At 41.1% G+C, this 22266-nt stretch overlaps 1 protein-coding gene across 3 annotated transcripts in view; it reads right to left on the bottom strand.

The window, feature by feature from the left end:
• Positions 1–22266, bottom strand: part of TMC4 (transmembrane channel like 4) — a 1453434-nt gene that overhangs the window by 234547 nt on the left and 1196621 nt on the right. For 2 of the 3 annotated variants that reach the window (XM_073602282.1, XM_073602283.1), the window contains exon 13: positions 1654–1784. In XM_073602282.1, the coding sequence (XP_073458383.1) occupies positions 1654–1784 (131 nt within the window). Of the gene's footprint in view, positions 1–591; positions 1053–1653; positions 1785–22266 lie in introns of those variants that run through there. The other variant, XM_073602285.1, reaches the window with a different exon arrangement.

The raw sequence follows: 22266 nt of genomic DNA, 5'->3' as shown, positions 1-22266 counted from the left end.
TGTCATCAGTGCCTTCAGTGCCACGTATCAATGCCATCTGTCATCAGTGCCACATCAGTGTCATCAGTGCCACGTATCAGTGCCAACTGTCATCAGTGCCACTGTCCTGGTGCTCCAGGGCCTTCAAAAGTGTAATAGGTAGTCAACAAGTTAGATGTGTATATTATGCTCCTAGAACACCTGATGGCGCTCCCTGCATGTTGAGCCTCTCTATGTGGCTAGGCTGTGAAAAAGTCCCACACATGTGGTATCATAATACTCAGGAGGAGTAGCAGAATGTATTTTGGGGTGTTATTTGTGGTATATACATGCCATGTGAGAGAAATAACCTATTACAATGACAATTTTGTGGGGGAAAAAAAATTCTTCATTTTGCAAAGGATTGTGGGAAAAAATGACATCAAAAACCTCACCATGCATCTTACTAAATACCTTGGAATGTCTACTTTCAAAAAAAAGAGATAGTCCACCAGTACATCAAGTGTGATCAATTTTTTATGATTTGCACCACAGCTTGTAGACTCTATAACTTTCACAAAGACCAAATAATATCCACTACTTTGGGTTATTTTTACCAAAGATATGTAGCAGTATAAATTGTGGGCAAAATTTATGAAGAAAAATTAATAATCTGCTAAATTTTATCACAGAAACTAAGAAAATGCGTTTTTTCAAAATTTTCCGTCTTTTTTCATTTATAGCGCAAAAAAATAAAAACCCAGAGGTGATCAAATACCACCAAAAGAAAGCTCTATTTGTATGAAAAAAGGACAAAAAATTTATTTGGGTACAGTATTACATGACTGAGTAATTGTCATTCAAAGTGTGAGAGCGCTGAAAGCTGAAAATTGGTCTGGGCAGGAGGGGGGTTTAAGTGCCCAGTAGGCAAGTGGTTAAATACATTGATTTAAAATAAATGTAGGATATTATGCAAACAATGAAGCAGCGCACATAAATTATTTTCAAAGGTCCCAAGGCAGCTAGGCAAGAAAAACAATGCTTCCTCACTTGCATTCAGGCTTTTCATTTTTTTTTGCCTTGTATGGTCACATCTGTGTGTAAATCAAATAAACAAAGAAATAAATGAGATTATGTGGGGTGCTGTGAAAAGAATCACATCATATGTATTGTTTACAAGAGTACATTTTGTTTTTATTTTGCTTTATTCCCTGAACCATTTGCTCACCTATTAACTTAGGCAGGCCATAGACAATGTGAATTTCTTTACTGCAAGCATGGGAAATTTGATTTATTCCCCCATCAACACAGACAGTGCTGATAGGGGAATCCCTCCTGCCGGGACCATGTATTCTCCCAAATAGGGGGCGGGGGCAGCAGTCCCTGCCCAGAGAAGATAGTGATTGTTGCTCTCATGTAATCTCATCTCTAATTTCATGTAAAATCCAGAAGGCTGGTTGTACCCAAGTTGATCGATCAACTTGGTACATTCATCCTGCCCATACACGGTTTGAATCTCGACCAGTTCCTGCTAAACTGGCTGTTATTCGAATTGTCTATGGCCAGCCTAAGGCCTGGAGTGCAATAGAACAACTGGTGCCCATAGCATCCAGATACTGTTATCCTTGTATAATAGTGTAAAAGCTTCAAATTCATTATGGTATATTTTGCTGCAAGGTACTAGTTAATACTCACAAAATTACACTGTATAGAATTGGCACCCAAGACATGGCAAGACCCAGGAGCAAAACCAGCAAAAAAAAGAAGTTAGCACTGGACGCTCTGAATGTGCGATCAGCTGGTCGACAGTTGATGAAAAGGGTTAACTGGAAAGAATAAAAAAAAGTGTTGTACACAGCATGAATTATATAAGAATACATTTAAAGAAATTCTATATTTTTTTTTTTTTTTTAACTTTGCACGTGAAAGTAATATGATTAGTGTAAATGGTTTCACAAAAATAAAATGTTTTTAATAAAATATAGTTACATAGTAGTTACATAGTTACATAGTAGGTGAGGTTGAAAAAAGACACAAGTCCATCAAGTCCAACCTATGTGTGTGATTATGTGTCAGTATTGCATTGTATATCCCTGTATGTTGTGGTCATTCAGGTGCTTATCTATATTTTTTCTTGTGTATAATACTTAAGGTAATACTTACTAATCATACAATGTCATCATCCCTTTTATGTATAAAGAGCATGCCACTGTATTTAGTTTAATCTAAAATAGCATCTGAGTACCTTTTTTTTGCAGCAGTCACACTATGTTTTCCAGGTCTTTCCTGTCTTCAGGGAAAGATCTGAGGGAGGAGTTTCTAGTACTCTGCTGATGTATACTCTATAATAGCAGCAGAGGACATCTGGACTATGAATCTGTGTCTGTACAGCGCCGATTTTTTAGGTCATGTGTTGGTCACATGACCTAAAAAACTGCTTTCAGAATAGAGAATCAAAATAAATAATTAATAGCAACAAAGGTTATTACTAATCTATATTTCAAAGCAAATATGTGTATTTTTTTGCAATAATGTGGTGTAGGTGAAATTTAAGTAGACTGACAATAGCTTTCATTTGTTCACACTGTAAAGATATGCAGAGGAGATTCTGCCAATCACAGACTGTGTCACATCTCTCCAGCCTGTGTCTATGGTTTCTATGTGCTATGACTAACAGAGAGGTGAAGCCTCCATCAATCAACATTCCACCCCCATAGTTGTTTAGCAATACAAGGACATGGGGAGGAGGGAGAGCAGGGACTGCCACTGTGCATAGGATACCACACATGTGTCTCTATAGTCATGTGAGCACAGATATGAAAAAAAGGAGGAAATGAACAGCTTAAAAGGGAATAGAAACTGGAGCATGCTCAGCACATGTGGCAACAGCTGGTCTACACAATCCCAGGCTGCAGCAGGGACACAGACAAGGAGAGAGAGACAGTGAACAGCAGGATCAATCCATTTTTTTGCAATCTACAGAAAATAAAGCTCTAGTGGCAAAGTGAGCACAAACCCAATATAATATAGCATGTATTGACAGTTTATAATGATTTGAGTTTAATGTCACTTTAACCACTTACTGACCGCCCGCCGTCATTATACGGTGACTGTTTGAAGAGGGATATCGTTGTTATGGCAGCAGCTAGCTACCATAACCCTGATATCCTCTTCTTCAGCCATCTTAGCATTAGGAAATTTACCAATCTGGGTATCTTTTTGAACATGAGGTTGACACCTGAGCTTTAAAGTATTACTAAACCCAATAATATGAAAATAGTTCATCCGCCCCCCCACAGTGCCCACAGCTTATAAATCTTCTTTTTACAATAAAATACTGCCACTGTATACCTTTTTGGTTGATCTGTATACCACGGTTACATGATAAACTGCACAGTTTATTCAGTGCTGATATTTCAGGTAGGAGGAGATTTCCACTGCATCCTGTATACATGCCCACATGTGTGATGTCAATATCATGTGACCTAGCTAGCTCTGAGAACAAGTAAATGTTCTCTCCAGCATAAACGACGCAACTAAGCATGTGCAGGTCGACTACCCTGCCTGTGTTAGCTGGCCTTCCCCAGAAAGACAGTGCAGGAGACGGAGGATCTATGCATACTGGATAAAACAGCCTTTTTTCACAATGCAGATAATTAACCCCTTAAGTTTGCACAGTGAGTATAACAAGCATGCTATGCTGCACATACAGACTGATTTTACTGTTGTGGGTTTAGTAACACTTTAAGTGTTGGGTACTATTAAAGTTACATTGCAGTTCAGTTCAGTTTTCTCCAACCCTTTTCTCTTTACCTTTGAAGTGGTCACAATCTTAATTACAAAGTGTGGGCTCTTTTATTGAGGTTACCCTGGTCTCTCTCTGCTTTCTATGTACTATCCAATTTTTAATCCAATTACACGTACTGCTTAATAAAGTGTCCGATCTTAGCTTTGCTTGTTTCCTTAGCTTCGCTTGTACACTACGGGCTTTATTTACTAAAGACAAATCCACTTTGCACTGCAAGTGCACTGCAAGTGCACTTGGAAGTGCAGTCACTGTAGATCTGAGAGGGATATGCAAGCAAAATAAAAAACAGCATTTTTGCTTGTACGTGATTGGATGATAAAATCGTCAGAGCTTCATTTCAGATCTTCCCCTTAGAACACCTTTAAAGTTTCCAACTCTTTTTTCAAGTCTTCCCTCTGGACAGATAAGCTATTCAACATTTCTTTTCCCGGACTACCCTCCTGAACCTGTGAAGGCCTACTTCCACTGCACTGTTTACCTCTGCTGTATCTGTTGGGCCATTACCCATGTTATTAATTTTTTCAAGATTAGCAGCAACCATCTGAACTTGACCTTCAGGTCTACCATTATTCTCATTGTCAAAACTCAATTCAGTGTTCAGCAGAGCAGTGTCAGGAGAGGAATCGCACAAAGCAGGGTGGTTGTCTCTCAAAGCAACGTCATTATCCACCAACTCCACTGACACATGAGTTTCCTCAGCAACTGTCCAGACACCTGACCATCACTATGTAGCCCTGTAGGAGCCATTGGTATTTTGCCCAGGTCTTCCCACTTTTGTCCTGCAGCCAGGCACAAGGTAGATTCACAATAGTCAGGTGCATACACACTTACGCTTGTTGTCTTCAATCACCAGTCTAGGGTTTTTTGTTTTTTTATTTTTGAAAAACTTGGATATGAAAGGGAATTTAGTGGGATACTCCAAGTGATAGAACTATTCACAATTGAGGACATCTAACTGATCTCACGGTTAAGATCTGGTGAAGTCTTTGCTGAAAGCAGATAGCAAACTTCTCCTTAGCAGTAGCAACAAAGTAGTTTCAGGAATGAGTAAAATCCCTTAGCAGTAGTGGTAGCAGGGCAAATGTCATCAGGTACAAGACAGTTACGGCAGACTGCTCCTATATTTTGCAGTTCAAAAATAGCATAAATTGAGTGAAGTCCTATGCAGAAGCAAAAGTTGGACAAGCTCTTCAGAACACTAGCCAGTGTCCCATTGTGGAGACCCTCAGCTGACTATATAGCACACCAGAAGGGGGTTAAGAGTCTATGGATCCTTTATATTGTGTATACTCAGAAAATGTACAGGGACAGTTGGTAGCCTCCTTCCAACTTCCAAGCGACACTCTATACCAGTGATACCAGACCAGATCTTCAATAGACAGCCCCTTCAGTCAGCTCTCTGTAGTACCAGGGTCACTAAATTTAGGCCCTCAGGTCTCCCACCTGAGGCTGCATGACAGCATCCTCTCGAAATTCAGACCCTCAGGTCGCCTACATGAGGCCACATGGCAGCAGTGGCATTAATATTCATGCTGTGTTCTGCATAGTGTCCGCCTATTCACCTAGAACAGGGGTGCCCAACCTTCTGAAGAACAAGGGCCATTTAAGCGACTCGGTAACCGGTTGCAGGATAAAATGAGCGGGCAGATGGAGGTAGATTAGATCTGCTGCTCTGTAGAGGTGAATGGAGGGTCTGATTGGGTCAGGCCGATTGTGTGAAAAGGGCCTAAGACTGCTTTCACACTGATGCAATGCGGTTTACCCACACCATGGGTGCAGTGCAGTGTACCTGTTTTTTTCCTTCGGGTTAGCTGCACTTTGCTATAAAATCCGCCTGTGGCAAGAGCCAGCGCTGTGCATGATGCATCAGCTTATGGGGCTCTGCTCTGCAGCCGCTTGCTTCCTCTACCACTGGCTTCATTCACAACACAGATGCTGTGAAATGGCTGTTTGCAACCCGCGATCTGGGCTTGCCAACCGCCATCCCAGAGCAGGAGGTCGCGGGCCACATCAGAGGGCTCCGCAGGCCACATGTGGCCCCAGGCTACTGGTTGGGCACCCCTGATCAAGAACCTTCCTAGGTTACTCGGATACAGAAGAGGCCAGAGGCAGACCCAACCAGTACCTGAGCACACTGAGCAGGCTACACTGATCAACCACAGCTCTCTGTTAAGCAGAGAGCTAAGTACATTTCCTGGGCAATTCTCATGTTAAGCAGAAAATCAGAAACTATGCTACACTAATTCTAGCACATATCCAGTTGGTGATCCATCTGTTCGTTAGGATATCTGCATTTTGAGCCTGCCATCTGGTAAGGAGGCCCTCTGTGTGATGTTGGTGCAATAGATTTGGTATCTTTACTGGTTGATGTTCCACTTACCCGTTAGGATATCTGTATATTTTGGTTTGCCATCTGGTAAGGAGGCTCTCTGTGTGGTGTTGGTGCACTGGATTTGTCTCTTTCACTGGGTGTCTCTTATCCACTTTTTCCTTTTCCTCACATTGTGAGTGCCACTTTATTTAATCTTATATTACTTTCCTGTGACAGTATTAAGCTATGTTATATTTATTTTCTTTCCGGGATGATTTCGTAATGCGGAATCAACGTTAACCTGTGATTCAAGTCTGCTACGATAGTCATCATACTGTGACTATTTTCCATGAAGGCCTGGGCTGGGTTTAAGCCATCTGTCTAATTGGCTTACGTTTCTGGTAAGCATGTCATTAACTAGTTGGGGATACACTTTGTCATGTCAAATCACTGAGTGTAATTTTTGAAGCATTGGAACATTTACCATTTTAGACTTTAATTAGCATTATCACATAATTTTTTTATTTATGCGATTTCTGGATTGTTCTATATTTTTTTCCACATATCAATTAATTTTGTTTCATTGTTTATACTGAAAAGTAATTACTTTTTCAGGTTTATTACAATAATTTTTTAATTTATGTAGCGCAGCTTTTCTGCTTTATAATTCTAGCACCTACCTAGAGGGCTGCTAAAACTACATAATTTCACATTTGGGTTGTTGACCCCAATCACTTTATTTATACTTGTGCCATCTGGCATTTCCCTTAACACCAGCTTGATAACTTAATATACCCTACATTAGATCCTTGATGGGTTGTGAGAACAACCTCTGCTGTGTACACGCCCTTACTTGGCCATTTCATCTTGTAAGGAATATAATCTGCAGCAGCAAGTGTGCTCTTGACTAGAAGCTGCTCTGCAGGCCCTTTATCTGCACATCAAAAATCACATCCACGCCACTGTTACAAACAGAGGCCTCTTTCATTAAAGCCAAAAGGCTTGTTGCCCATATGTCCCAGTCTGTTTTCTCTGTGCTCTCAAAGATACAATGCAATACTCCAACTGCCCAAGGAGACACATCCTTAATTAGACTAGATTGCGGAAACACAATGTTAAATATAGCCAATTGCATTTTTACTGTCTCACCACTGTGACCTGGTGGTGCTTCATTCACCACACCAACCTTTGCATTTTTAGGCTTAGCAGGCTGCCTTAACCCCACCGCAATTATTTTCATACATTTCATTTTCTGTATTGACAGACTGCATTAACACAATACTCTGTGTAAATACACTCTGGCCCACCAGGGCAGCATCATGGTTGTCCTGGGCAACCTCCGGCTCCAACACACAGAGCTCCCTGGAGGTTGCTAGGGACTGCTCTGTGGCCTTACATACTGTTGCTAGAGGAGATAGCACATCTTGCTTAGTGGTCACCCTGCTAAGTTCAATTCAGTATTTTGTACACACAACATAGGTGCAACCCCATCATCAGTACACTTCACCTTGACCCTATTTATCGTCATTACTAAACACCATATTAATACCAGCATTTTTAACTCTTGCCTCCACACTAAAAAGAACATTGCACAGAGGCAAATCTTTCTCAAGGAGGCACTCAAGGAAGCTGATTCAGTCTCTTGAATCACTACATTAGCAACTCCAGCATTTATCCCATTAGCACACACCACTGCAGCAGGCTTTACCATCTTCACTTGAGCGTGTGGGATCTAGAAGCACTCTTTCATCTACTCTGTTTGGCTTTGACCTGCCAGTTCACCCATGTGGCCATAGGATGAAACTGTGGCAGGCATTTCTGACTCCTTGGCACCCACTGCAGGCACAACAGGTACTTCCTCACTGTTGCCAGGGTTGACTGCAAACACTTTTAAACAAGAAACTGGGCTTGCAGATGAAGACTTTTGCCCACTAGCAAATATCTCCATCAGTATTCCAGAACCTGGGGCATGTCATGATACCACACACCAGTCATCACACTCCAGCCATGGTACTGGATGACTTTTCCAGGGAGCTTCCCTCCTGGAGACTTAGAAACACACACATCTTTATGGGGATGCTGAGTCACATATCCTATGCTGCTCCTCTTTCTTGGCGACACCCAGGAGACATCTTGTTGCTATGGGAGATGGCACTCTCCCAGCTGAACTTTGCTGGCTCTTCCAGACACATTGAATTCTCTCTGAAATTGCAGTACTTTAAACTTATAAATAGAAAAGTCAGCACTACTACCCATACAACACACAGCAGAGCTCCCAGGTGCTTGATTCACAGTCGCTGGCTGAGTAAAGTAATGTGGAAAAAATGATCCGCACTCCGGTTGTTGCTCTTAAAATAATTTATTAATTATTTAAGGTTATGGCTAAGGCCCTATAGGCTGAAATGCGTCAACTGACTTAATCTGCGTTTGTTCACTGTGGCTATTCAATTCTAACAACTGCATTATTTTCTCCATTAGCTCATCCCCCACAGCTATTACCCTTTTGTATAACTTGACCCTCCCTCCTAGATTGTAAGCTCTAACGAGCAGGGCCCTCTGATTCCTCCTGTATTGAATTGTATTGTACTTGTACTGTCTGCCCTAATGTTGTTGTAAAGCGCTGCGTAAACTGTCGGCGCTATATAAATCCTGTATAATAATAAATAATAATAATAAAATAAAGACATTTTAAGAGCAACAACCAGAGTGCGGATCATTTTTTCCATGGTACTTTAATCATGCCACAATCCTCTGTAGGCAATAGCTTTGTCTGACGGTCTACAGACCTGACATCACAGGCATTGTTACGGGAAACTGCACTGCTCTCAAACTTCTGGTCAGCCTGTTGCTCACTTCTGGCACTCAAAGCAAACTTTCCAATTGCACACACAGATCTTTGTCTTGCTGTGTCACACTGTATTGTAAGCTGGGACAAAGGGCACTTGGAGAAAGCATGCCCCCACTCACTGCACCACAAACAGCGCTCTTGCCTCTGTGTCTTGACAGGGCTTCCAACACTGCATCCTCTTTCAAGCTTAGGAGTCTGCACAAAGATAGCTGGTCTCATTTCACCAACATTGCCCGCCATCGTTATGCGTCGGTACTTTGACGCTAATTACCGTTGTTATGGCAGCAGCTAGCTGCCATAACCCCGGCATTTTTTTAAACGGCCAGCGGTCCTCTTTCAGATAAAAGTGGTCTCAGTGGCAGATTCGCTGCAAGATCACTTTTATCGGGGGCATCCGCTCCCCTCACTGCCTGGATGCAGAGTGAGGGAAAGATGGCCCTCCGCTCGGCTCCAGAGCTTTGAATGCTCTTAAAGGGCAATTTTTTTTTTTTTTGTAAAAAAAAATACATTCATTATTTATTTATATTTTTTAATTGCATTTTAGTGTAAATATGAGATCTGAGGTCTTTTTGACCCCAGGTCTCACATTTAAGAGGTCCTGTCATGCTTTTTTTCTGTTACAAGGGTTGTTTACATTCCTTGTAATAGGAATAAAGTGACCCATTTTTTTTTTTTTAAAAGACCGTGTAAAAAAAAAAATGTAAAGTGTCCCATCCCGCCGAGCTTGCGCGCAAAAGCGAATGCATACGTAAGTCACGCCCGCATATGAAAACACTGTTCAAACCACACATGTGAGGTATTGCCATGATCATTAGAGCAAGAGCAATAATTCTAGCACTAGACCCCCTCTCTAACTCAAAACTGGTAACCTGTAAAACATTTTAAATGTTGCCTATGGAGATTTTTAATGGTAAATGTTTGTCGCCATTCCACGAGCTGGCGCAATTTTGAAGCATGACCTGTTGGGTATCAGTTTAATCAGTGTAACATTATCTTTCACATTGTAAAAAAAATTGGACTAACTTTACGGTTGTCTTATTTTTTAAGTCAAAGTGTATTTTTTTAAAACAATTGCGCTTGTTATGCCCTGTACACACGGTCGGATTTTCCAACGGAAAATGTGTGATAGGACCTTGTTGTCGGAAATTCCGACCGTGTGTGGGCTCCATCACACATTTTCCATCGGATTTTCCGACACACAAAGTTTGAGAGCAGGCTGTAAAATTTTCCGACAACAAAATCCGTTCTCGGAAATTCCGATCGTGTGTACACAAATCCGACGCACAAAGTGCCACGCATGCTCAGAATAAATAAAGAGATGAAAGCTATTGGCTACTGCCCCGTTTATAGTCCCGACGTACGTGTTTTACGTCAGAATGATCGGATTTTCCGACAACTTTGTGTGACCGTGTGTATGCAAGACAAGTTTTATGAGCCAACATCTTTCGGAAAAAATCCTAGGATTTTGTTGTCGGAATGTCGGATCAATGTCTGACCGTGTGTACGGGGCATAAGAATGCTGTGCAAATACGGTGTGACATAAAGTATTCCATTTTATTCTCTAGGGTGTCTGAAAAAAATAAATAAATATATATATATAAAATGTTTGGGGGTTCTAAGTAATTTTCTAGCAAAAAAAAAAAAAGATTTTAACTTGTTAAACACTGAATCTGAAAAATAGGCCTGGTCCTTAATAGGTTAACTGGGGTCACCGCCAGCAGCAGGCTTTGGCACCACTCCACAGCCGATTCATACACTGACAGATTCTCATGCCTTACAGTAATGTCCTTTCTATTTGATTACCTCATCCTGCAGTCACTCCACTTCAATTTTGCTGCAACAAAATGGAGCAAGTTTTAAGGCAAGTTTCTCTGCTCTTGCAGGGTTTCCTCACATGTACACACAGACTGTGCTGTTTCATGCAGAATATACAATTCATATAATACTTCTGCTCACATCCTCCACCATATTTGAGACCTCACTTCCAGTGATAGAGCTTTTAATGACAAACCACTTGCTTTTCTTCTGTTTAAGGGCTTTTCTATCCCAATATTTTTAAAAAGTAAAAGTTCCAGAAATCAATATCAATGAGTTTCCCTCACAGGGATTTTCAGCATTGCTCTTCCATCCAAAACCAAATGACATTCAGCCCTCCTGGCTTATACATTCAGCACTGCTGCTCTAGTCTTACCCTTTAGTAGGGATGAGCTCGATGTTCGGGTCGAACATAAGTTTGACTAGAACATCGCGTGTTTGTCCGTTCGCCGAAGAACAAACATTATGGGGCTTTCGCGGGAAATTTGAGCGTCCGTGGTACGCCCCATAATGCACTGTGAGATCACAGTGCATTGCTGTATGATCATTGGCCAAAGCATGCACCTGACCTGCATGCTTTGGCCAATCCCAGTGCCCTCTGCTAAGAGAGCCATAATTGGCCAAAGGCAGGGTGCCTTTGGCCAATCATGGCTCAGGGGGACTAAGTCCACGCCCCACTCTATATAAGGCTGCCTACATGGCGGCCCTGTGTAGTGTTGTTGGCGTGGACGGAGAGATAGTGTTTATTTGATATATATATATACAGTCAGTCTAGTATACATATATATATATATATATATACTCTGCAGCATCCAGTGTAGCCTAAATCTACAGCGCATTCCGTGGTGTACTATTTCTAATCTACTTCAGGCGGTGTATTTGATATATATATATATATATATACAGACAGTCTAGTATGTATATATATATATATATATATATATATACGGTATACAGTGGGGATGGAAAGTATTCAGACCCCCTTAAATTTTTCACTCTTTGTTGTATTGCAACCATCTGCTAAAATCATTTAGGTTCATTTTTTTCCTCATTAATGTACACACAGCACCCCATATTGACAGAAAAACACATAATTGTTGATATTTTTGCAGATTTATTAAAAAAGAAAAACTGAAATATCACATGGTCCTAAGTATTCAGACCCTTTGCTCAGTATTTAGTAGAAGCACCCTTTTGATCTAATACAGCCATGAGTCTTTTTGGGAAAGATGCAACAAGTTTTTCACACCTGGATTTGGGGATCCTCTGCCATTCCTCCTTGCAGATCCTCTCCAGTTCTGTCAGGTTGCATGGTAAACATTGGTGGACAGCCATTTTTAGGTCTCTCGAGAGATGCTCAATTGGGTTTAAGTCATGGCTCTGGCTGGGCCATTCAAGAACAGTCACGGAGTTGTTGTGAAGCCACTCCTTTGTTATTTTAGCTGTGTGCTTAGGGTCATTGTCTTGTTGGAAGGTAAACCTTCGGCCCAGTCTGAGGTCCTGAGCACTCTGGAGAAGGTTTCGTCCAGGATATCCCTGTACTTGGCCGCATTCATCTTTCCCTTGATTGCAACCAGTCGTCCTGTCCCTGCAGCTGAAAAACACCCCCACAGCATGATGCTGCCACCACCATGCTTCACTGTTGGGACTGTATTGGACAGGTGATGAGAAGTGCCTGGTTTTCTCCACACATACCACTTAGAAATAAGGCCAAAAAGTTCTATCTTGGTCTCATCGGACCAAAGAATCCTATTTCTCACCATCTTGGAGTCCTTCAGGTGTTTTTTAGCAAACTCCATGCAGGCTTTCATGTGTCTTGCACTGAGGAGAGGCTTCCATCGGGCCACTCTGCCATAAAGCCCTGACTGGTGGAGGGCTGCAGTGATGGTTGACTTCTACAACTGTCTCCCATTTCCCGACTGCATCTCTGGAACTCAGCCAGTCTATTGTGTATATATATATATATATATATATATATATATTATACTGTGTACACCTGTGTACACCACCAGAAAAGTAGTAGCAACTGCACTACGGCTGCACTGTATTTTGTAATGTGTACACCACCAGCAAAGTAGTAGCAACTGCACTACGACTGCACTGTATTGTGTACTGTATACACCACCAGAAAAATAGTAGCAACTGCACTACGGCTGCACTGTGTACACATTACAAAATACAGTGCAGCCGTAGTGCAGTTGCTACTACTTTTCTGGTGGTGTACACAGTACACAATACAGTGCAGCCGTAGTGCAGTTGCTACTACTTTTCTGGTGGTGTACACATTACAAAATACAGTGCAGCTGTAGTGCAGTTGCTACTACTTTTCTGGTGGTGTACACAGTACACAATACAGTGCATCCGTAGTGCAGTTGCTACTACTTTTCTGATGGTGTACACAGTACACAATACAGTGCAGTGTGGTGTTGCAAAACAAAATATACATCATGTCTGGAACGCCACCAAGGAGAGGCAGATGCTCACAGGCCACTAAAAAAAGGCAAGCAGGCTCTGTGTCTACAGTCAACAGTGCTGGTCGTGGGGCACGCTTGTCCTTTTTTTTGCTGTTGGCCGTGTTATTGAGCCAGAGCATGCAGAAGAGTTGAACTATTCGACCACAGTGTCGGGTACATGCTGCTGGAGGATGTGCAGCGATTAGAAGGCTCCGATGTTGGTTCCCAGGTTGAGGAAGGGAGTAACGTGAGCCTAGAGAGAGGGGGTGCCCAAGAAGGACAAGAAACTGGCAATCATGTTCCCCCAGTCGCAGCATACTGCCAAGTTTGCTCCAGTGACGAGGAGGGAGGGGATGAGGAGGTCATTGACTCTACTTGGGTGCCTGATAGAAGAGAGGAGGAGGCACAACTCCAATGAAGCAGGATGTCCTCTAGGGGGCAGATTAAGGGCAGCCACCCTACTGCATCACACCAGAGAGCTCCGCGATGCTGACTCCCCGCTGATTTTGAAAAGTTCCTTGGTGTGGGTTTTTTTGACACGTGTGCAGCAGATCGCACCATTGCTGTTTGCAACCTACGTCTGAAGCGAATTTAAATGTTGAAAGGAGATGTTATATTGTACAAGTTAAATGTTTCTCACATGACTCCTCAGGAATGTTAGACTTAGTAACAACCACCTTTTTAGAAAGGTGGGAGGGAAACTGCTCATTGAAATCCCGGGAATTTCTGTAGAACTACAAGGCAAATAAGGAACATTGAACCAACCCTTTTTAGAAAGGTGGGGCTGTTTTCATGGGTTTGAGTTGTGGAGTAAGAGTTAGACACAGAAGTTGTTGAGGCAGACTGGCATTCCACGATGACAGCTACACACACACACACATCACAATACATTGCTGCTATTTTTACACACAGACATATCTGATTTAAACTTCATCTTAAGAATATAATACATTATTAATGATATTTTGACATTGTTTTTGTAATATTTTGCTATTTTTATTATTAAATCAAGTTTTGAGTTTTTACACGGGAACTGAACGGATTTTCTTGGAACTCTCCTCATCAATATGAATTATTGAATTATTGTTATTATTACAGTAATAACTCGAATTACTACATTGGCGAGCCTTTACCACCTTCATTTTGTCTGAATATTGAACTTTTTAAAATTATTTCTCCTTCCGTTTGTGGAGAGGGAATACAAGAAAAAACAGTAACTATTCAGACAAGCTTTCAGAAGAAATCGAAAAAGCTAATTTTCGGCAACTTTGAATGAGCTTGGAATCAAAGAAAACATCAAAATTGGTAAGATGTTTGCGCACGTGCAAGAAAATCCTGTTTCTTGATGATGTAATTTCCCGCCAAGAGAGGGAATGCGTGTTACATGAAGGAAGTCGGTTCTACATTGGTAAGTGTCACGGAACATCCCACACTCCGCTTGAGTGCTTCCGTCAGTATACCACTTCCTCTAAGTCTGGACTCAGATATCAGATATTCCAACCGCTCATAAGCACAAAACAAAGCGACACTTGTTTCACTGCTAACATGGACTATTTTTTATTAGAACCAGAATACAAGACTTTATACAACGTTAGAGGAGGTTCCCTCCTCCTACTCATATTACTCTAACAATACACCTGTAACAAATAAACATGAGCTAATTAATTAATTCTTTATACAGCCTAGGTGACTGAGACATGACCTTTTGCCCAGACTTGTGGTCACCAAGCTTCACACAGTTACAGAGTTAATTATCATAAGTACAACCACAGGACATTTTCTCACAATAGCAGAAGCTCCAATAGGAGTCGGCCCGTCTCCTACATTGTATAGAGGACAATGTGATCAGCTCTCTCAATTAACTAACATGTTGAGTTCAGAATCAATCAAACCAAGAATAGTCTCTACATACATCCTGGGAGATATTGTGGACAAATATTACTGTCCCATTTTAAGTAGTCCAAGATATACTTTCTCACTCACCCTGTGCCAAGATAGCACAGGGTGACTTAGACATAAGAGGTGTATGGGGAGCTGAAACAAGGGCATTCCCTACTTTCCAAGGGATTCTGAGTTCCACGGGCCCTCCCGTCACAGTAAGTTATGGATTTTATTGATGAATTGTCTAGTGAGAGTAAATTAGAATTCAAAAATCTGTCAAAGTTTGTTAAAGATGATGAATTATGGTGTTACATGTTCAATGTATGCTTACAAGCTAATATCAAAATACAAAAGTCAAAATGTACTTTTAAGAAATTCAACAAACAGGTTATTAACTTGATTAAGTTAATTACAGTTTATGATACAATTATATCAGGAGTTCCCGAAAAGAAAGTTGTTGGTACAAAAGGGAAAACAGAGACTCAGGTATGTTTGTCAGAGCGGATAGATGATTTGCAGAGTGCAATTCAAATAAAAGATATTCAATTGTCTGAATTACAGAATAGACACATATATCATATGACTCAAAGTCAAGGACGTCGTATGATGGCCAGCGGACGGGAAGTGGTTAAAACGCATTTTTTTTTTAACACAAAGTTGTCCATTTATACAATATTTCTAACACATAGCATGTACATACCAAAAATGACACCCCAAAGTAGATTCTCTTACTCCTCCTGAGTATGGGGATACCACATGTGTGAGACTTCCATAGCCTGGCCACATACAGAGGTTGAGTACAGCCGAGTATGGCCGAGCATGGCCGAGCATGGCTGAGCATGGCTGAGCATGGCTGGGTATGGCTGGGTATGGCAAAGTATGGCTGGGTATCACCGAGTATTGCAGAGTATGGCTGGGTATTGCAGAGTATGGCTGGGTATGGCAGAGTATGGCTGGGTATGGCAGAGTATGGCTGGGTTTTGCAGAGTATGGCTGGGTTTTGCAGAGTATGGCTGGGTATTGCAGAGTATGGCAGGGTATGGCAGATTATGGCTGGGTATTGCAGAGTATGGCAGATTATTGCGGGGTATTGCGGGGTATTGTGGGGTATTGCAGAGTATTGCGAGGTATTGCGGGGTATTGCAGAGTATTGCAGGGTATTGCAGAGCATTACAGGGTATTGCAGAGTATTGTGAGGTATTGCGAGGTATTGCAGATATTGCAGGGTATTGCAGAGTATTGCAGGGTATTGTAGAGTATTGCGGGGTATTGCAGAGTATTGCGGGGTATTGCGAGGTATTGCAGGGTATTGCAGAGTATTGCGGGGTATTGCAGAGTATTGCGTGGTATTGCGGGGTATTGCAGAGTATTGCGGGGTATTGCAGGTATTGCAGAGTATTGTGGGGTATTGCAGAGTATTGCGGGGTATTGCACGGTATTGCAGAGTATTGCGGGGTATTGCAGAGTATTGCGGGGTATTGCAGAGTATTATGAGGTATTGCGGGGTATTGCAGAGTATTGCGGGGTATTGCGGGGTATTGCAGAGTATTGCGGGATATTGCAGAGTATTGCGGGGTATTGCGGGGTATTGCAGAGTATTGCAGGTTATTGCAGGGTATTGCAGAGTATTGCGGGGTATTGCGGAGTATTGCAGGGTATTGCGGAGTATTGCAGGGTATTGCAGAGTATTGCGGGGTATTGCAGAGTATTGCACGGTATTGCAGAGTATTGCGGGGTATTGCAGAGTATTACTATTGCGGGGTATTGCAGAGTATTGCGGGGTATTGCATTGTATTGAGGGGTATTGCAGAGTATTGTGGGGTATTGCAGAGTATTGCAGAGTATTGCAGGGTATTGCAGAGTATTGCAGGGTATTGCAGAGTATTGCGGGGTATTGAAGAGTATTGCAGGGTATTGCAGGGTATTGCAGAGTATTGCAGGGTATTGCAGTGTATTGCGGGGTATTGCAGAGTATTGCGGGGCATTGCAGAGTATTGCGGGGCATTGCAGAGTATTGCAGATTATTGCAGAGTATTGCGGGGTACTGCAGAGTATTGCAGGGTATTGCAGAGTATTGCGGGGTATTGCAGAGTATTGCGGGGCATTGCAAAGTATTGCAGGGTATTGCAGGGCATTGCAGAGTAGTGCAGGGTATTGCTGAGCATGGAGGGATGGCTGAGCATGGATAGATGGATCCATGGATGTGACTGCACATGTCACAGAGCAGCGCTGTGGGCACTACACATCCAGCCCACAGCGCTGCTGCCATCCGATCCCTCGCCCTCTGTACCAATCGGTACACAGAGGGGAGGGAGGAACCAGCATCATGACATGACGCCGGTTTGTTTACATGTGATCGCTCCGTCATTTGTCCTCTGGACCCGGCAGTCACGGATGTTCCCATTCACGCGCCTCAGGGGGCACGCGGGAGCGGTTTTCCGGGATTACGTCATAGTACGTGCTCCCAGAGTTATCCAACCGCCCTGCAGCCGTCATTTTTCTATGGGCAGGTTGGTAACTGGTTAAAACTAATGATACGGAAGAAATATCAGAAGCCACGTTATGGGAAGCCCACAAGACTTATGTAAGAGGTATACTGATCCAGATGGGCACAGAAAGGAAAAAAGCGGGAATAAGGAGAAAGAATGCTCTGATAAAAGATATCGTAAGGATAGAACAGCAACACAAAAAACAGGAAAAGCAGAGATTTTGGCGACTCTTATTCAGAAAAGGGAAGAATTGAAAGAACTAGTCGAGAAAGATACACGGTCGGTCTATAATAAGATCAAAAAGGAAAGGTATATGTGGGGCAATAAAATAGGAAAACCCCTGGCAAGGATGTTAAAAAAGAAATTAGCTGTCAATTACATAGAAAAAATACAAGATAGTACAGGAAGTATGATTTACAATACATCAGGGATAGCTAAAACCTTTCAAGAATATTATGCAAAACTGTACGCGATTAATAAAAATTAATCACCTGAGCAAAAAGCTAACAGGAAGGATAAAACCTGGACTTTCTTAGAAGAGACAGATTTAAATAAAATCTCAGAGGAGCAAAGGATCCTCTGTAACAGAGGAAGAGATAAGGAAAATACTAAGAGAGACTCCTCTGGGTAAGAGCCCTGGCCCGGATGGGCTGACAACATTATATTATAGAAATTTTGGAGATATCCTGATCCCTAAATTATGTTCATACACAAATGGGATTGGAACGAAGTGGGCAATAAGGAAGGAGGCTTTAGAGGCGGCCATAACCATTATACCAAAAGAGGGGAAAGATACTTCTTTATGTTCAAGTTATAGGCCAATTTCCTTGCTGAACGACGATATTAAACTGTTTGCTAAGGTAATGGCGGAAGGGTTGAAACCTCTAATGAGTGAACTGGTACATGCCGATCAGGCGGGGTTTGTACCCGGTAGAGAATGCCGAGACAATGTAATTAGGACATTGTTGGTCGTGCATGAAATAAAGGAGTCCGGAGACCCCAGTCTACTCCTGTCGATTGATGCTGAGAAAGCTTTTGACAGGGTAGACTGGGGGTTCATGCAGGATGCCCTAGCGGAGATGGGCATAGGCACGAGATATATGCAGTGGATAGGGACGCTTTACAACCATCCCACAGCAAGGATGAAGGTGAATGGATCAGTTTCAGAACCCTTTAAAATGCATAACAGGCTTTAGACAAGGGTGCCCCCTGTCCCCCCTACTGTTTGTCCTGTCACTTGAACCATTATTGATGAAAATATGACAGGATGTGGACATTAGGGGGATCAGGGTGGGAGAAGCGGAACATAAGATGGCAGTATATGCCGATGATATATTGTTTTTCATTTCATGTCCCAGGATAACTCTACCAAACTTGATGAAAGAACTGAAACAATATGGTGATTGTTCAAATTTTAAAATAAACCTAGCTAAGTCGGAGATCTGAATATAAGTGTCCATTTTCAGGAGGCTCTTGTATATCAGGAGAAGTTTCCATTTATTTTGAGAGAGAAAGAGTTAAAATATTTAGGGGTCAAGATTACAAAGTCCACGGACATGCTTTACCAATCAAACTTCCTGCCTTTACTGAATGGAATTAAAAAGGACTTAAATAAGATAGCGTCTAGACATGTGTCTTGGCTGGGTAGAATTAATATATTTAAAATGAGTTTATTGCCAAAGATCATGTATCAAGTTCAGATGCTGCCGATACCTTTCCCACAAGTGTATCTTAAAACTTGGAAAACAATACTCCTTAGGTTTATTTGGAAAGGGAAAAAATAGAGAATAAGCTTACAAGTACTAACTAGGGACAGAAAGCAGGGGGGCCTAGGAGTCCCTGATTTATAACACTACTATAAAGCAACTCTCCTCACGCGGGTTATCGACTGGTTCAAAAAACAATAAAAATAAAAGATGGGTGGAACTGGAAAATACAATTAGTAAGACAGAGTTGGGGAAAATGATTTGGGTACCTACACATATGAGGAAATTAGGAAAGAAATCAAAATGGAGTTATAACTCCCCATGTATTGCACTAAAGGACACAGAATATTTTCCACTGGGGAAAAGTAATTTATTTGGAAATTGGATTAAAGAACCGAATGCACAATTAAAAGATGTGATGGTAAGGGGAAGGTTATGCACATTTCAAGAGTTAAGACAAAAAATAATATAATGGTGATAGATGAATGGCGTTTTTCCCATCTAAAACAATTTTTTGATTCACTCACTCAGCCAGTGAGATCAGCAGATAATCTGCTCCCGATGGAGGTAGAAAAAAGGAGGGGGATATCAGTAATATATAAAATCTTAATAGAGGGAACTGGGATGGGAAAGCTGCCATACATCAGCAAGTGGGAGGAGGAATTAGGGTCACAAGTGAATGAGTCAGAGATGAGAAAAATTATGAGTTTGGTGTTTATATCCTCACAGGATAGCAATATGATAGATATTAGTTTTAAATGTTTAGCACGGTGGTATATAACTCCAGATAAAGCCCACAAGTTTCAAACGGAGACCTCGCAGTGCTGCTGGAGGGGGTGCGGAGAACGGGGAACTATGTCTCATATTTAGTGGACGTGTCCTAAAATTAGACAATTTTCGAGAGAGATAATTCAGAAAAAAAAAGGGTTAACAAAAGAGGAAGTCCAAGAAGATCCGTGGGAGTGTTTATTCCACCGGACGAAGACACCAGTTAACCAATATTTGAAAACCCTGGTCCCCTCACTCCTGAACGCAGCCAAAAGTTTAATCCCCAGACATTGGCAAGATCCAGATAGCCCTACGTTGAGGAACTGGAGCAATAGAGTAGATGATATCTATAATTTAAAGTACCTGAGATTCAGTGGAGAAGAGGGCTGGGCGGGATTTGAGAGAAAATGGAAGTACTGGCCCTCATTTAAGATTACTTTGAAGTTCGCAGAGATGGTAGGAGCCTGACTGGTTTAGGAGTCAGTACCGAGATAGATGTAAGTGACATCAATAGTCGGTTCCAGAGCAGGAGAGGGGAGAGGATAGTACGGGGAGGGGGGAGTTTAAAAGTTTAGAGGCAATCTGTGTCTAGTTATGGAGAAGAAAGTCTTTGGGTGATGAAATGTATGTTATTAAACTGTATTGGAATTTCTTTTTTTTGTACCAAAATTTAAGAATAATAAAAGATAATGAAAAAAAAGAAATTCCAGGACTTTTAAAAACGAATATAGACATCTGGTGTTGCCAAAATACAGAGAATATTTTAGGCATGGATGTGATTAATACATTAAATTGTATTATTGATTTAATTCATTCTACTATATGGAAAGATTCATCTAGGCCCAAATCTATGTTAATAGATTCTTTGGTGTACAGTAATGTTGGAAATTTTTGTACAGCAGCTGACATGTCTTCAGATTTTAATTGACCACACACAGGAACCAATCTCATATTGGATCAATCGGTTAGAGCACATAAAAGTCTTTGGAGTCAGACCAAAATGGATACAGATTTGTTTAAAGATATTGCAATAGAAATTAAGGGAAGAGATCCTAAACCCTAAATTCAAAATAAGTTGCAACAAGAATCAATAGGTTCAGTTTCTGACATTGTACAATCATGTTTAGAACAAGGAATATTAAAGAAGGCACAATCAGTGGTAAATAATTGTATTTGGCCTATCAAGAATGCTGACTAATCGTATTCTTTATCAGTTGATTTAAGATCACTGAATAAATGCATTACAAATAACAAACCTATTGTTCCTAATTTAAATTTAATGTCACACATGGATGCCAAGGCCAAAGTACTTTCAGTACTGGACATCTCCAATAGTCATTTTTCAGTACCATTAATGAACAGCTGTCATTATAAACTTGCTTTCAGCTTTGATAAAGAAACGTATGCATTCACGAGAATGATTCCAGGATTGGACATTAGTGATGGTATAGTGCACGAGTGCTTGGAGAAAGTATTATCAAAATTTTCTAGACCAAAATGTATTTTCCAGCATGTGGACAAAATTTTACTGTCTACACAAAATACAACGGAACATGTCACTCTTTTGACAGAGTTATTTACTCTGTTACAAACAGCAGGGCTGAAATTGAACACAGAGTCAGTTCAGTTAATGAAAGATAAAATTACATTTCTTCATATGCAAATTAGTCATGGACAGAGACAGTTATCACAGGAAAAGGTTAGAAACATTTCTGCTATTCCAGTTCCAACATCTTACAAGGAATGATATCAATTTTTGAGTGAAGTAAATTGTTGTAAAGAGTTTTTACAGGAATATGATGATAAAGTTAAACCATTATTTGATTTCTTGAAACAAAAAGATGTGTTTGATCAATGGGGTAAAACCCAGACAGATGCCTTTGAAATGTTGAAAATGGAGTTACAAAAAGCTCCTTCATTGAATACAATCGAAATTGGAATATCAACGCCTGTTTTATTGTCCACTGATGTATCTGAGAATTCCATCTCAGTGATTTTATCTCAGGTAAAAGATGGTGAACCGGAAATAATAGGTGTTTTCTCCAGAGGTTTGACAAATATGGAAAAGACTTTTGACACAAATATGAAGCAATTGTTAAGTGTTTATTTTGCAGTCAAAGTAACAGAAAAGATTGTGAGATCTAGTAGGATCATATTACAGACACCTTCTCTGTCATTAAAAATTCTTTTAACGAAAATTAATTCAGGAAAATTATATGACAAATATTG

Source organism: Aquarana catesbeiana, linkage group LG10 (genome assembly GCF_042186555.1).
Source record: "Aquarana catesbeiana isolate 2022-GZ linkage group LG10, ASM4218655v1, whole genome shotgun sequence".
Taxonomy (NCBI): Eukaryota; Metazoa; Chordata; class Amphibia; order Anura; family Ranidae; genus Aquarana; species Aquarana catesbeiana.
Note: the sequence above shows the minus strand (reverse complement) of the source record. Positions and strands in the feature narration are given on the sequence as shown.